Raw genomic sequence first — 15847 nt, 5'->3', positions numbered from 1 at the left:
GGGGTGGGGAAGGGGGGGTGAGGGGTGGGGAAGGGGGGGTGAGTGGTGGGGAAGGGAGGGGTGGGGAAGGGAGGGGAATGGCGGGAGGGGAATGGGGGGGAGGGAGGGGAATGGGGGGGGAGGGGAATGGGGGGGGAGGGAGGGGAATGGGGGGGAGGGAGGGGAATGGAGGGGAAGGGGGGAGGGAGGGGGGAAGGGGGGAGGGAGGGGAATGGGGGGGAGTGGGAGGGGAATGGGGGGGGGAGGGAGGGGAATGAGGGGGGAGGGAGGGGAATGGGGAGGGGGGAGGGAGGGGAATGGGGAGGGGGGGAGGGAGGGGAATGGGGAGGGGGGGAGGGAGGGGAATGGGGAGGGGGGGAGGGAGGGGAATGGGGGGGGAGGGAGGGGAATGGGGGGGGGAGGGAGGGGAATGGGGGGGGGGAGGGAGGGGAATGGGGGGGGGGGAGGGAGGGGAATGGGGGGGGGGAGGGAGGGGAATGGGGGGGGAGGGAGGGGAATGGGGGGGGGAGGGAGGGGAATGGGGGGGGGAGGGAGGGGAATGGGGGGGAGGGAGGGGAATGGGGGGGAGGGGAATGGGGGGGAGGGGAATGGGGGGAGGGAGGGAAATGGGGGGGGTGGGGAAGGGTGTGTGTGTGGAGCGCCGGTTTCCAATTAGGGAGAAGTTTGGGTCTCGGGACATTTGTCTCACTCTCTGCACATAGTTTCTTGCTTAAATTAATCGTGCATTTGTTAATCCAACTGGTAAGTTGCCTGTCGGTCAGGATACAGAAGAGGTTTATCAGGGTATGACATTGAGTCTCTAGTTTTGCCAGTTTATGATGTTGGCCAATCAATGTACAGTCACCAATGATTATTTGATGCCTCTACTGAGGATAGATTACTGTGAGCAATACAACCAAAGGAAGAAATTAAGAAAAATGAACAAGGGTATGGAAAAATAATACAGATTCTTGTGACAGAGATGAACATACGAAGTAAGAGCAAGAGTTGAGCCATTCGGCCCCTCGAGCTTGTTCACCTGTTTGATAAGCTCATGGCTGATCTGGTTGTGGCTTCAACCTACTTTCTTAAAGTAAACCTTTAACGCGGCACCTTGACAAAATTGCCTTCTGGAAATCCAAGTACACCACTCCTACAGGGTTCGGACAATTGGTCTGAAGATGATTACATAGAACATTCTCCCCAAACATTGAAAGGAAAATCATTGAAGTTATCCCACATCTACAGTTTCAAAAATAACAATGTTTGGAGTAATTCCCCACAAGGATACGGCAGGCACAAATATTTGAGAATGGTTCAAAATATAGCTGCATACTATAATGGAAAATTAGGGATCAGGGATTAGGTTTTAATAGGCTGAGGAGCTTTTAAAAATATTCTTCTATTGCTTGTTTCGGTGTTGTATTCACAATGTTGTGCTTAAATGATTAGAGTGAGCAAATAAATAGCAACCAGAATTCACATCTGGCCTGGTTGTGATAGTGCCTTTCTGTGCTCTATATCTAATAAACTTCACCTGTTCTCAATGGAATTGGGACAACTCACTTGGATTTAATCAAAATCAATGCTGTTGAGTTGTATTCATCAGAGTGCTCGTTGACCTACATTCACACCTGGTCTGGCAATGCCTCAACATTTAAAATATTCATCCTCGTTTTCAAATCCATCTATAGTTTCTCACCCTGACCCCATCTCTCACTTTCTTCAGCCCTGCAATCCTCCAAGATTCTGTGCTCTTCCAATGTTGATGCTTTGCACTTAACAAACTCATTCATTCATGGGATGTGTGCTTCGCTGGCTGGCCCCACCTTTATTACCCATCTGTAAATGCCTTTGAACTGAGTGGCTTGCTAGGCCATATGGTATTTTCGAGTCAACCACATGTGGATCTGGAGTCACATGTAGGCCAGGCCAGTTAAGGGTTGCAGCTTCATAAAAAACATTAGCGAACCAAATGTGTTTTGAACAATGGTTTCATGCTCCTTGTTTTATTTAATTCCAGATTTTTATTGAATTCAAATTTCACCATCTGCTGTGGTGGGATTTGAACCCTGGTCCCCAGACCCTGAGTGTTTGGATTACTAGCCCAGTAACAATACCACTACGCCACCACCTCCACTATGGGTGGTTGTGCCTTCAGCTGCCTAGGTCATAACCTCTGGGGTTCTTTGCTCCACCACCTCCCTCTCCTCCTCTAAGGCACTCCAAAAAACCCTCCTGCTCAACCAAACTTTTGTTCACCTGGATGCTTAACCAGGCTAAAGATGATATCTAAATGCAAGTTGTTGTTGTCACATACATTTTTATTTGAAAGGTGAATGCATCCTAGTCTTTCATTGGAAATTCTAATTAATTTAATAGACAACATTTCCAAATCAAGTAAAAAAGTTCTGTGTCCAAAAGGAACAATTAAATAGCTTATGACAGGAATTGAGTGACAAGACTGTGTTTGGCCTTCATTTTCTCCTTGCCTCGAATGTATGAAAATCTTTAAGTCTCACTTCAAAATTACTTTTGGCATGAATTTATGAGTACTAATTAATAATATTTATGTTGAGCTTGGGAATACAAAAAATGAGAACTCAATTTCAAATAAAATGTTCTGTTATTGTTGGTAGAAAAGACAAATAATTATGCACTTCAAAAGGTCAGATATTCAGTTGTCAACGTCTTCGACTTAAACTCTCTAGATTCACAGCCATGACCTGCCTGCTCAGTAATTGCTTATTGTGAGCAGGAAGGAAATGATTCAACATGCAGTTTAATTAACTGAGTGACATTACACTAATGAAGCAACGAACATGGCATTAAAATTTGAAGCAAATTTACATCAGAGAATATAGCACTGTATCGTCTCACTGATTCATTATTTTTGTTGACAATCTTTTGTGATTTATACTTATTGGGCCAATTACACTGCAATCTTGGGTGTGTTTAACCAAAACGGTTCAAAGTGTGATAGCGGACGGGGATTGCCGTGAACTTCCCGATGCTCGGCCTGGCAAGGCTGTCACCGCTATAAAACGTTAATTGGTCCACTTAATGAGGCTACACAGGCTTCACGCAGCAAATGATGATCTCGCTGGCTGATTTGCTGGGACTGCACTCGCCAGCACCCCCAGCTAACAAGGGAGAGCAGCACTTAAACCACTCCTGCACAGTCAGCCCCACTCAGCTCACAACCATGCCACTGAGGAGATCAGCCCGGGTAGATTACTGTACGCGGTTGAGGCCAGACGGGATGCCCTGTTTCCCCGAGGGTCGTGGAGGGTCAGCCACAGGACAGCCGGTGCCGCCTAGGACGAAATGGCAGCGACAGTCAGCTTGGGGAATGTGACCAGGAGGACTGGAGGAGGCTTCGAGGATGCCACCATCGAAGCATCACAGCTGGCATCCCCACCTTCCATCAGCTCAGAGATACACACCTCGATGGGCAACGGTAGTGGACATGCTTCTGGGGCACATTCTGGTGAGCATCACACGGTTGCTGATGCACATCAGGTGGAGGCAGGAACGCTCAGGCGAGACAGCAGCCACAGATCTGCTGGATCCAAGGACCCAGCTGGGACCAAGTCAGATGCTGAGCTTCTGGACCAGGTTCTGGGGTGTGACCCAGTACCAGGCGAACCTTGATGAGGCACTGCTGGGCATGCCCCAGTCTTAGATGGGCCTTACCGAGGCCCTCCAAGGTGGCTCTGACAGGGAGAGCTCCCTTAGCACTGTCCCCTTCATGTCCTCACTTGGCAATTCCCAATGGCACTTCCCGCGGCAATGCCTTCCTCCAGTGAGGGTGTGTGGTTCCCCTTATGTGTGGTAGTGGGGGGAGAGCCCCAATCACAGTGAACAATGCTGGGGGAGGTGGGGTGGCGGTGGGGATCCAATGACAGCGCAGCGGGAGGGGTTGCTCTGACATTGGCGTTGTGGTGGGTAGGTGCCCTCATTCTTGTGGGGGCGCTTTGCTGCTGGGAGGGGCGGAAATTTCAATCTCTGTGGGCTTGGGCCCGATCTCCATGGGGGTCCCAATCAACATGGGGGGGGAGGTCTTATATGTTACTTTGGGATTGATGTCGGAATCCTTGCTTTGCTGCCGTGCTTAGCCACCCCCCACAGCCGCCCGCATGTTCCTAGTCAGCTCTCCGGAATTGCAGAGTGCTGTTTAATCAGGTGAGAAAAAGCATGTGTGAAGCCAGCGAATTTCACACAGCTTTTCCCACCTGATGCAGCACTCTGTGAAATTTGGGAAAATTCTGCCCAAAGTGTTTTACCTTAAGCATCAAGAGGAAGCCTGACTTTGGTTTTTAACCAGGTTGTCTAGACTGTGTGAATGATTTTAAGGAACTAAATTATGCTAAATTATATCTGACATGTAACTTAATCTATTTCGAATATAAATCAAAACTGAGACCAATATCTTGTGCAGATTATGCACATTGTAACTTCTGTAACTTTATTATGAGATTAAGTGAGTTAATGGTGAACATTACCCAAAGTACCACAATAGAATGGCCGGAAATCTGAGTAAACATTAACTGCAATGCATATGCTGTACACACAATATTCCAATTGCGCTGTCAATTATCATATTTGTTTCTATTTCTTTGCAGTTTGAAGAGATTTTAATCGAGAAATGCACTGCCCTGACTACAATAACTGAAAGGTACATTTCTGTTACCTCAGAAATTCTCTATTCTGAACACTTCTATTGTTTAATTTGTTGCAAATGACATTTCTGCTTTGTTGCTTTGTTGACCAAATCCAATATTGTCCCTCCTCTGGTCGGACAATCTACATACTGTGTTAGAAAAGCTTCCTGGACACACTGCACAAACATTACCCCATCCAAACTATTTGATCTAAAGAGTTTCCACTCAATGTTTGGGAAGTTAAAGTCACCCATGACTACTATCCTGTGACTTCTGCACCTTTCCAAAATCTGTTTCCCAATCTGTTCCTCCACATCTCTGCTACTATTGGGGGGCCTATAGAAAACTCCTAACAAGGTGACTGCTCCTTTCTTATTTCTGACTTCAACCCATACTACCTCATTAGGGTGATACTCCTCGAACTGCCTTTCTGCAGCTGTTATACTATCTCTAATTAACAATGCCACCCCCCCCCCCCACCTCTTTTACCACCCTCCCTAATCTTATTGAAACATCTATAACCAGGGACCTCCAACAACCATTTCTGCCCCTCTTCTATCCAAGTTTCCGTGATGGCCACCGCATCGTAGTCCCAAGTACCGATCCATGCCTTAAGTTCACCCACCTTATTCCTGATGCTTCTTGCGTTGAAGTGTACACACTTCAACCCATCTCCGTGCCTGCAAATACTCTCCTTTGTCAGTGTTCCCTTCCCCACTGCCTCATTACACGCTTTGGCATCCTGAATATCGGCTACCTTAGTTGCTGGACTACAAATCCGGTTCCCATTCCCCTGCCAAATTAGTTTAAACCCTCCTGAAAAGTACTAGAAAACCTCCCTCCCAGGATATTGGTGCCCCTCTGGTTCAGATGCAACCCATCCTGCTTGTACAGGTCCCACCTTCCCCAGAATGCGCTCCAATTATCCAAATACCTGAAGCTCTTCCCGCAGGTATAGTCAGCGGGGACACCGGTAGTATCACTCACCACCCACATCCTACAGGAGGAGCATGCAACTAGCATGCAACTGGCCTAGCCTCCATCCCCTCTTACCTGACAGAATATAGCTGCCCTGTGGACTAACTAGATCTCCGCCCTCCGACTCTGCTCCCAGTCAGCTACACTTTCTGTAAACTCCTGGCTCTCTTCTCACTCTTTGCGGAAATGTCGGAAACAAAATGAAAGGAGCACCTTACTCCCTCCTCACCTAACTCCCTCGGTCACCAAACTCTTACTATAGCACTCAAAATGCACAAAATTCAGCACTCCCTCGGTCACCAAACTCTTACTATAGCACTCAAAATGCACCAAATTCAGCACTCCCTCGGTCACCAAACTCTTACTATAGCACTCAAAATGCACCAAATTCAGCACTCAGTGCAAACAAAGTCTGCACTGTAGGGGATCACTTTTATACTGTGAATCTAGCCTCTGAAAACTGGCCTAATCCAATTAACTAATTAACAAGCTCCAGTTGCAAGTGCCTACAAGTAGAAGCTTGTTTAAAGCTGATTGAAAATTCACCTTCTTCTAAACCAAACAGCAACTTTTAAGTTAATTAACTGAATAAAAGAAAGACTAAACTTTAGATAAAAATGAAGCCTTATACTCCCTCGGTCACCAAACTCTTACTATAGCACTCAAAATGCACCAAATTCAGCGCAAACAAAGTCTGCACTGTATGGGGATCACTTTTATACTGTGAATCTAGCCTCTGAAAACTGGCCTAATCCAATTAACTAATTAACAAGCTCCAGCTGCAAGTGCCTACAAGTAGAAGCTTGTTTAAAGCTGATTGAAAATTCACCTTCTTCTAAACCAAACAGCAACTTTTAAGTTAATTAACTAAATAAAAGAAAGCCTAAACTTTAGATAAAAATGAAGCCTTATACTCCCTCGGTCACCAAACTCTTACTATAGCACTCAAAATGCACCAAATTCAGCACTCAGTGCAAAACATAGGTCGGGCTACCATTTTGATAAGGTGCCCCGATCTCTAAGTGAGTTTAAGGGTCCCCCAAACTCCCCACCTATGGGCAATGTCACCCCCCGCACACATGGGCATTATCCCACACCTCCCCAAGTGAGGACACTCTGCTATGGGGTCGCTGAGGTCCCTTTTCAGGACTTCCCACCCTCGGTTTGCCCCCCCCCCCTTTTCAGGATCCCCACTCTTTATCCACCCCACCCAACCTTCCAGAGGCCCCTCCATACCTTCCCGTCACCACCCCCGCCACCCTTCATATCCCCCTCATCCCTCCTTTCATGGGCATGGCCCCCTTAGGCCCTGTTGCCTTTTTTACCTACTGTAAATATGGCAGTCAGTGAGGTTCCCCTCCTTCCTTTGGATATCAATATTCTATTGCTCAGAGTCGCCAGGTATCGAATGATACCACCACAAGGTTCAACCGGCTATCGATCAAAGAGCCAAACACCAGTTAGTTAGTTCAAGATCAAGGGTACTTTATTTACACACACAATTAATCATGCAACATAAACACTACTAGTTAAACTACACCTATCAACTATGACAACATGTACTTAACTTCGGGCACCCGGCTTAGGTCAGAGGAACAGTGGCCGTTGTTCGGATCTGCATCTATCAGGTCTGTAGAAGTAACTGCTGCTCAGCTCGGCTCATCCGTCTGGTAGCGGGCGTTGAACTTGAACTTGCTTCTGGTGGTGCTGCACTTGGAAGTGGACTTTGCCGGAGCGCCAGGTCCAAGAGAGGCCGAACACATCCTTTTATCCTTGGGGGCTTTTCGCGCTCTTTTTGGAGGTCCTTCAGTTTGGACCCCACTAATTGGATAACTCCTGATCATTGTGTTCGATTCGAACCAATAAATGGACGGGTGCCTTGATGGCTGGGCGTGTCCCAAGCGGTCATTGACCCTGTTGTTTACGCTTCCCGAGTACAGGGAGTGGCGCCGGAATGTCTGGGGTTGTATCGGTCGCTCAAGTATCAGTCCTTTGTCTGGCGGAGATGGGCCATCAAAATGGTAATCGGTTGGGGGTTTCGATACTGTCTGGATTCCTCACTGAATATACATTCAGGCTCTGAGCCTGCCTGAATCTCGCATTGTCCATTTTTCCCGCTATGCTTTGCGACCTTCCCTGTTCCTGGTTGTAAGTGGCCAGCCCAGATGGCTACAGCCCTGACCCTTGCCAGTGCTACCCTGGCATCTGGGCACCACAGCAGTGCCACCCAGGCATTTTGACAAGGTACCAGCCTGGCAGTGCAAAGGTGCCTAAAAGGAGAGCCAGGGTGCCACCCAGCCCTGTCCCTGACCACTCAGGGTTCTTTAATGGCCTAGGAAACCCCCCAGATGCTGTGACACCTGGTCCATGTTTGTCGGGACTAGTACGAAGCGACGCCCATGTGACCTCTCACTGGAGAGCTGGTTAGATTATGGGAGGCCATTAGATCGGACTTCCACCTTGCTAATGAGATGGAAATTGTCCTTAATTGGCCTCAATTAGCTTTGCGCTATGTCTGGGCGAGTTCCCGCCAATGGGAGAAGGTTGGTTAGATCGCAAACTGCTCAGCACCCGCCGCTGTTCCCGATTTGGCCCTCTCTTGTAATCTAACCGGCACACATGGATCCTCGCTGTGTGCAACACAGTCATTAGATCGTACCTCCTTTCTTAAATATAAATAATTGAAATATGATTGTTCTAGTGGGCGCGATCTAATGGCCTTGTTGCAAGATCTAGCGAGACCTCGAGAAGCGTCGCGATCTGGATCCTGTGCACAATGGGCGGGGTCCAGATTTGCATATTTAAATGTGCAGTTGAGCTCATTTACATCCCAAGGCCCGGGACCTAATGGCCTCACTTCGGAGAGCCCGAGTCGGCGTCATTTATCACTGGTTTCCACAAACGTGGATCAGATGTACCGGCACTTGAGGGGCTAACCCAGGTGATCTGGAGCCCCTGGATGGTCGGGCTCTTGGCAGAGTGGTACTCTGGCACTCCCGATCTGGGAGTCCAGGTGGCACTGCAAGTCTGGCAGGGGTACTGCCAGGGTGCCAGAATGGCAGTGCCAAGGTGCCCAGGTGGTATCTTGCCTGTACTGGGGATCAGGCCTGTGGGTACCACCTCTTTTAGCACCCTGGAATGTATTCCATCAGCGTCAGGAGACTTGTCTACTTTTAGCCCCATTTGCTTGCCCAACACCACCTCCTTAGTGATAATGATCGTTTTTAGCTCCTCACCTGCCATAGCCTCCTTGCCAACAATTATTTCCATGTTATTTGTGTCTTCCACTGTGAAGACCGACACAAAATACCTGGTCAATGCCTCAGCCATTTCCTCATTTCCCATTGTTAAATCCCCTTCTCATCCTCTAAAAGACCAATGTTTATTTTTGATTTGATTTGATTTATTATTGTCACATGTATTAGTATACAGTGAAAAGTATTGTTTCTTGATGCTGTACAAACAATGTATACCGTACATAGGGAAGGAAGGAGAGACTGCAGAATATAATGTTACAGTTATAGCAAGGTGTAGAGAAAAGATCAACTTAATATGAGGTAGGTCCATTCAAAAGTCTGATGGCAGTAGGGAAGAAGCTGTTCTTGAGTCGGTCGGTACGTGACCTCAAACTTTGGCATCTTTTTCCTGACGGAAGAAGGTGGAAGAGAGTATGTCTGTGGTGCGTGGGGTCCTTAATTATGCTGGCTGCCTTTCCGAGACAGCGGGAATTGTAGTCAATGGATGGGAGGCTGGGTTGCATGATGGACTGGGCTACATTCACGACCTTTTGTAATTTCCTGCGGTCTTGGGCAGAGCAGGCTCCATACCAAGCTGTGATACAACCAGAAAGAATGCTTTCTATGGTGCATCTGTAGAAGTTGGTGAGAGTCATAGGTGACATACCAAATTTCCTTAGTCTTCTAAGAAAGTAGAGTCGTTGGTGGGCTTTCTTAACTATAGTGTCGGCATGGGGGGACCAGGACAGGTTGTTGGTGATCTGTACACCCAAAAACTTCAAGCTCTCGACGCTTTCTACTTCGTTCCCATTGACGTAGACAGGGGCATGTTCTCCACTCCACTTCCTGAAGTCGATGACTATCTCCTTCATTTTGTTGACATTGAGGGAGAGATTATTGTCGTCGAACCAGTTCACCAGATTTTCTATCTCATTCCTGTACTCTGTCTCGTCATTGTTTGAAATCTGATCCACTACGGAGGTATCATCAGCAAATTTGAAATTCAAGTTGGAGGGGAATTTGGCCACACAGTCATAGGTGTGCAAGGAGTATAGTAAGGAGCTGAGGACACAGCGTTGTGGGGCACCGGTGTTGAAGATGATCGTGGAGGAGGTGTTGTTGCCTATCCTTACTGATTGTGGCCTGTGGGTTAGAAAGTTCAGGATCCAGTCGCAGAGGGAGGTGCCGAGGCCACGTGGCTACTTTAGCTACTCTTTTTTGTTTTATATATTTGTAGAAACTTTTGCTTTCTGTTTTTATATTCTGAGCTAGTTTACTCTCATACCCTATCTTACTTTATTTTTTAGCTTTTTGTGTGGCTTTCTGTAGAACGTTAAAGATTTCCCAATCCTCTAGTTTCCCACTAATCTTTGCCACTTTATATGCATTTTCTTTCAAATTGATACCCTCCTTTATTTCCTCAGCTATCCCTGGCTGATTATCCCTTTTCCTACAATCCTTCCTTTTCGCTGGTATATATTCTGTCTGAGCACTGTGAAAAATCTCTTTGAAAGTCCTCCACTGTTCTTCAATTGTCCCACCACAAAGTCTGTGCTCCCAATCTACCCTCGCCAACTCCTCCCTCATCCCATTGTAGCCTCCTTTGTAGTCTCCTTTGTTTAAGAACAAAACATTGGTATTGGATTTTACCTTCTCACACATCTGTATTTTTAATTCAACCACACTATGATCGCTCCTTCCAAGAGGATACCTAACTAGGAGATCATTCATTATTCCTGGCTCATTGCACAGGACCAGATCTAGGAAAGCTTGCTCCCTCGTAGGTTCCATTACATGCTGTTTGAGGAAACTATCATGGATACATTCAAATGTACTCCTCCTCAAGGCTGCCCTGACTGACCTGGTTTGACCAATTGACATGGAGATTAAAATCCCCCATGATAATTGCCATACCATTTTTACATGCATCAGTTATTTCTTTGATTATTGCCTGTCCCACCGTGATATTATTATTTGGTGACCTATAGACTACGCCTATCAGTTACCTTTTCTCCTTACTATTTCTAATTCTCACCAAATGGATTCAACATTTTTCTCCACAGAACCGATATCATCTCTCACTACCGGCCTGATGTCATTCTTAAATTTCAGTGCTACACCACCTCCCATTCCGAATAGTCTTATACCCCTGGATATTTAACTCCCAGTTGAGACCATCCTGCAACCATGTCTCTGTAATGGCCACTAAATCATACTCATTTGCAATGATTTGTGCCGTCAACTCATTTACCTTGTTTTGAATGCTACGAGCATTCAGGTAAAGTGCCTTTCTGCTAGTTTTAATGCCTTCTTTTTGAATCCTAACATCTCCATTAATAACATCTCCTGAGCTCTTCTTTCCTTTATCTTTTTTCATAACTTTCCATGTAGATGAACCCACCTCCCCATGTACTAACCGGCTGCTTTGCTTCCCATTAACCATTTTACTTCCCGTAATCTTACCCTTCTGTTCCTCCCCACTTGCTAGTTTAAAGTCCTTGAGACCACCCTATTTATCCTTTCCGTTAGAACACTGGACCCAGAACGGTTCAGGTGGAGACCATCCCAATGGTACAGATCCCTCCTGTTCCAATATTGATGCCAATGGCCCATGAAATGAAACCCCTCTTTCCCGACCCCTCCTTTAGCCACGTGTTTACTTCCCTAATTTTCTCATCCCTGTGCCAATGCACAGGTGGCTTGGGGAGCAATCCAGAGATTATTACCCTTGAGGACCTGTTTTTTAATTTAGTTCCTGGTGCCTGATAAGCCCTCAACAGGTGCTCTTTCTTAGTCTTGCCTATGTTGTTTGTCCCAACATGGACCACAACAACTGGATCCTTCCCTTCCTGCTCCAATATCCCATCAAGCCAATCAGAGATTTCCCGCACCCTTGCACCGGGCAGTCAACATAACAAGTGGGACTCTCGGCCCTGCTTACAAAGACTGCTATCTATCCCCCTAATTATAGAATCTCATACAACTACCACTTGCCTTTTTGCTCCCCCCACTTGAATGGCCTCCTGTACCACGGTGCAGTGGTCGGCTAGCTCATCCTCCCTACAGCCCCTTTCCTCATCCACACAGGGAGCAAGTACCTCATACCTCTTGGACAAGGTCAAGAGCTGAGGCTCCTCCATCCCTGAATTTAGGATTCCTCTACCTGCCTCATTTGCAGTCACACCCTGCTGTCCCTGACCACTGAACGAATTTGATGTACTTAACCTACGGGATGTGACCGCCTCCTGAAACAAAGAGTCCAGATAACTCTGTCCCTCCTGATGTGTCGCAGTGTCTGAAGCTCAGACTCCATCTCATCAACTCTGAGCTGATGTTCCTCGAGCAACCAACACTTGCTGCAGATGTGATCACTGCAGCTCGCAATGGGACCTGCCAGCTCCCACATCATACAGCTACAGAACAGCACCTGCCCAGCCATCTTTACTTAGTTAATTAATTTATCATCCCTTCAGCTATTGAAATCAGTTTTACTTCATTCATTCTATCTAAACCCTTCAGGATTTTAATCACCTTAGATATGTTACAGTCACAGAATATATATTTGGCTCAACATTTAAATTTACAAGTCTGGAAAGGTTTGGTGGGAAAAATATTTAAGATACAAATATGAAAATTGACTTAGTTGAAACGATTCCAACTCCCGATATATCATTCCTTGACTATCCTTCATTTGGCAGTGTTCCAGGGATTTACAGTTTTATTACAAAGAAAGGTTACTTGTTCAACACATCTACTTTACTACTTAACCACAATTGGTCTGAAATGCAAGAAATTATCTGAATTTATTGATTGTGAAATCACATGTTTTATTTTATTGACTGATTTTGATTACCTGTGTTGAATTGTAATGTTAAAATGTACACACCCCTGTCAGCATCAACGGGGCCGAGGTGTAGATGGTTAGCAGTTTCAAATTCCTAGGGGTGCACATCTCCAAAAATCTATCCTGGTCCACCCACGTGGACGCTACCACCAAGAAAGCACAACAGCGCCTATACTTCCTCAGGAAACTAAGGAAATTCGGCATGTCCACATTGACTCTTACCAACTTTTACAGATGCACCATAGAAAGCATCCTATCGGGCTGCATCACAGCCTGGTATGGCAACTGCTCGGCCCAGGGCCGCAAGAAACTTCAGAGAGTTGTGAACATCGCCCAGTCCCATCACACAAACCTGCCTCCCATCCATTGACTCCATCTAAACCTCCCGCTGCCTGGGGAAAGCGGGCAGTATAATCAAAGATCCCTCCCACCCGGCTTACTCACTCTTCCAACTTCTTCCATCGGGCAGGAGATACAGAAGTCTGAGAACACGCACGAACAGACTCAAAAACAGCTTCTTCCCCACTGTTACCAGACTCCTAAATGACCCTCTTATGGACTACACCCTGTATGCTTCATCCGATGCCAGTGCTTATGTAGTTACATTGTATATGTTGTGTTGCCCTATTATGTATTTTCTTTTATTCCCTTTTCTTCTCATGTACTTAATAATCTGTTGAGCTGCTCGCAGAAAAATACTTTTCACTGTACCTCGGTACACGTGACAATAAACAAATGCAATCCAATCCAATGTTTTAATTGAATCCTTATCGTTGGTTATTACAATGAACCATGTGTCAACTTGGCTCAAAGGCTAATAATGAATTCTAAATCAAAGGGTTTGTGCCCCTTATGAAAGATGGCAGGCCAATATGATGCTGAAGTTCTGCTGTGTTGGGGCGAGGCATTACGAATCAGCTCCATCCATGTATTGTGCTTCAGGTGGATGATAAAAATCCCATGATCTTTTTCAAAGAAGAGCAAGAGGCCCATTTGGATGTCCTGGTCACAATCTTAGTTCCCCAACCATTTTAACAACAACATTAGAGCGAGATTTTAATTGACTCAAACCCCTCTCACTTGCACAGAGTTAAAATCGGCTCTTCACTGCTTATTTTCCTCTTTTATCTTTGAGAAGGTGCTGGAGTGATGCACTTTGCCATTATATTCAGCACTTCTTTTCAATAATTAATTGTTTTCAAAGCATTTTGAAACCCTTTAAAATATTTGGATGCATTCAGGGAATATATAACGGTAAGTATTATCATCATCATTATTATCCTGTCCTGAACTCTGATCTGGATCTTGCCCAGGTTACTGCAGTAACCCATTTGGTTTAACCAAAGATTGACCTGTTCACATCTGTAAAACAAATAGCTAAAAAGAAAATTAACTTTAGTGAATTAGATATCAGATAACACCGTCAACTGTTTTGCTTTGGATCCCACTCGGGGGCCACTCAACGCGGCCCCCCGGCCATTCTCCGCACTCGATGGGCCGAATGCCCGGCGAGTTCGGCTGAGTCCCGCCGGTATTGTTCGTCCTACCCGGCGGGACCTCGCCATTCTTTCTGCGGGGGCCGTTCTGGTGGGGGGAAGGGGGATCCGACTCTGGGGGGGACCTCCGCGGTGGCCAGTCCTGCAATTCGGGGCCTACCGATCGGCGGGCAGGCTATTCTGGGGGGGGCCTATGTTCCTCCGTGCCGGCCCCTTGGAGGGCTCCACCATGTTGCGTGGGGGCTGGCGCGGAGACAGCACCCACGCGCATGGGTAGATCTGCGGCGGCCGTAGCCCACATGTGCGGACTCCCGCCGGCCGTCGCCCACATGTGCGGACCCCCGCCGGCCGTAGCCCACATGTGCGGACCCGCAGCGCCCGTGCTGGCGCCCGTATCGGCAGCTGGAGCAACGTGAAGCGCTCCGGTGCCGTGCTGGCTCCCTGTGCGGCGCAGGATCGCTGATCCTAGCGGCCAGATGACGCCATCGTAAAACGCTCCGACATTTACGACGCCGTCAACACTTAGCCCCATAATCGGAGAATCCCGCCCCATCTTTTATTTTTTAAAGAAGGAAGTGAAATTCTAAAATAGTTAAAGTACCAAAAGGGTACAAAAGTTGGGAAAGGCCAGGTGAGCATAAGTGAAGTGTATTATAATTTTTGTTGAAGTTGTACATGATTGTTCTTCCGAGTAATAATGTGAACCTGAATAATTATGCTACAAAATTATTAGTGTTGTTCCAATTAAAAAATAAATATCAGAGTAATTGCAATTTTTCTTGAACCTGTTGATAGACGGGAAATTAATCCCAAAGGTTACGTTTTATTTCTTCCTTACAGCTGCATGCATGTTGAAGATGAAACAACAGTCGCCTCTATGAAATCTGAGATGGTGGAAACCCTGGTATCATTCAGTCATTCTTTCAGTCAGATGGTGGAGCTAGCTTTAACCCATGAAATACAGGTCAGTATCACATTGTAAATTATCGCCTTCCTACAATCCTCTTTTGACTGGCAGGAAAGACAAATAAATTCAGGGTGCTCACCTCCTTCCTCCCTCTCGAAGGTCATGGCGCTTGGTTTCCATTTTTAAAAAGCAGTAGTAAATTCACGCCTGCCTGACGTAACGCCTGGCGGGTGGGAAGATTCAGTGAGGACTGATGATTCGGCTTTAACCTCGCTAAGTACACTATAATGCATTCAAATTGGTGTGAATCAGGTTCGCACCCTTCCTCGGCGTGAAGTTAATCATATCGTCGAGGATGTCCAGGAAGATCGTGATCAGAAATCTCGCTGTGCAAATCCCGTTTTAGGCCTCTCATGATATTATGTGACCATGACAGCATTTGCCCTTTGGCTAACGGACCTACTAAATCCAACACTCAGTATATTGTCTGTCCTGTGAATTATTGTCCTTGAGTTCTCAGTTGAATGAACATATCCACGGCTGTCAACGTTATATCCATTATTAATTATGCAGATTCAAGGATACTTTGTAAAAAAATTAATATATTTTGAATTTGTTGTTGTAGGATCGCCTTTTCAAAAATCGTTGTTAGCTGCATTTAATCATGGAGGAAATGTGTGGATACTTTCCTCCTCTTTGTCTGTTACTGGGATGAATCAGTTGAGACTGAAAATTTCTGGAAA

At 46.4% G+C, this 15847-nt stretch overlaps 1 protein-coding gene across 1 annotated transcript in view; it reads left to right on the top strand.

Annotated features, from left to right (window-relative positions):
* Positions 1-15847, top strand: part of LOC140384586 (protein inscuteable homolog) — a 517726-nt gene that overhangs the window by 169662 nt on the left and 332217 nt on the right. Inside the window, exons 4-5 of the mRNA XM_072466414.1 lie at positions 4605-4657; positions 15038-15161. Of these exons, the coding sequence (XP_072322515.1) occupies positions 4605-4657; positions 15038-15161 (177 nt within the window). The remainder of the gene's footprint in view (positions 1-4604; positions 4658-15037; positions 15162-15847) is intronic.

The sequence above is a fragment of the Scyliorhinus torazame genome, chromosome 10 (assembly GCF_047496885.1).
Source record: "Scyliorhinus torazame isolate Kashiwa2021f chromosome 10, sScyTor2.1, whole genome shotgun sequence".
Lineage (NCBI taxonomy): Eukaryota > Metazoa > Chordata > Chondrichthyes > Carcharhiniformes > Scyliorhinidae > Scyliorhinus > Scyliorhinus torazame.
This window is presented reverse-complemented; position numbering and strand designations above follow the sequence as displayed.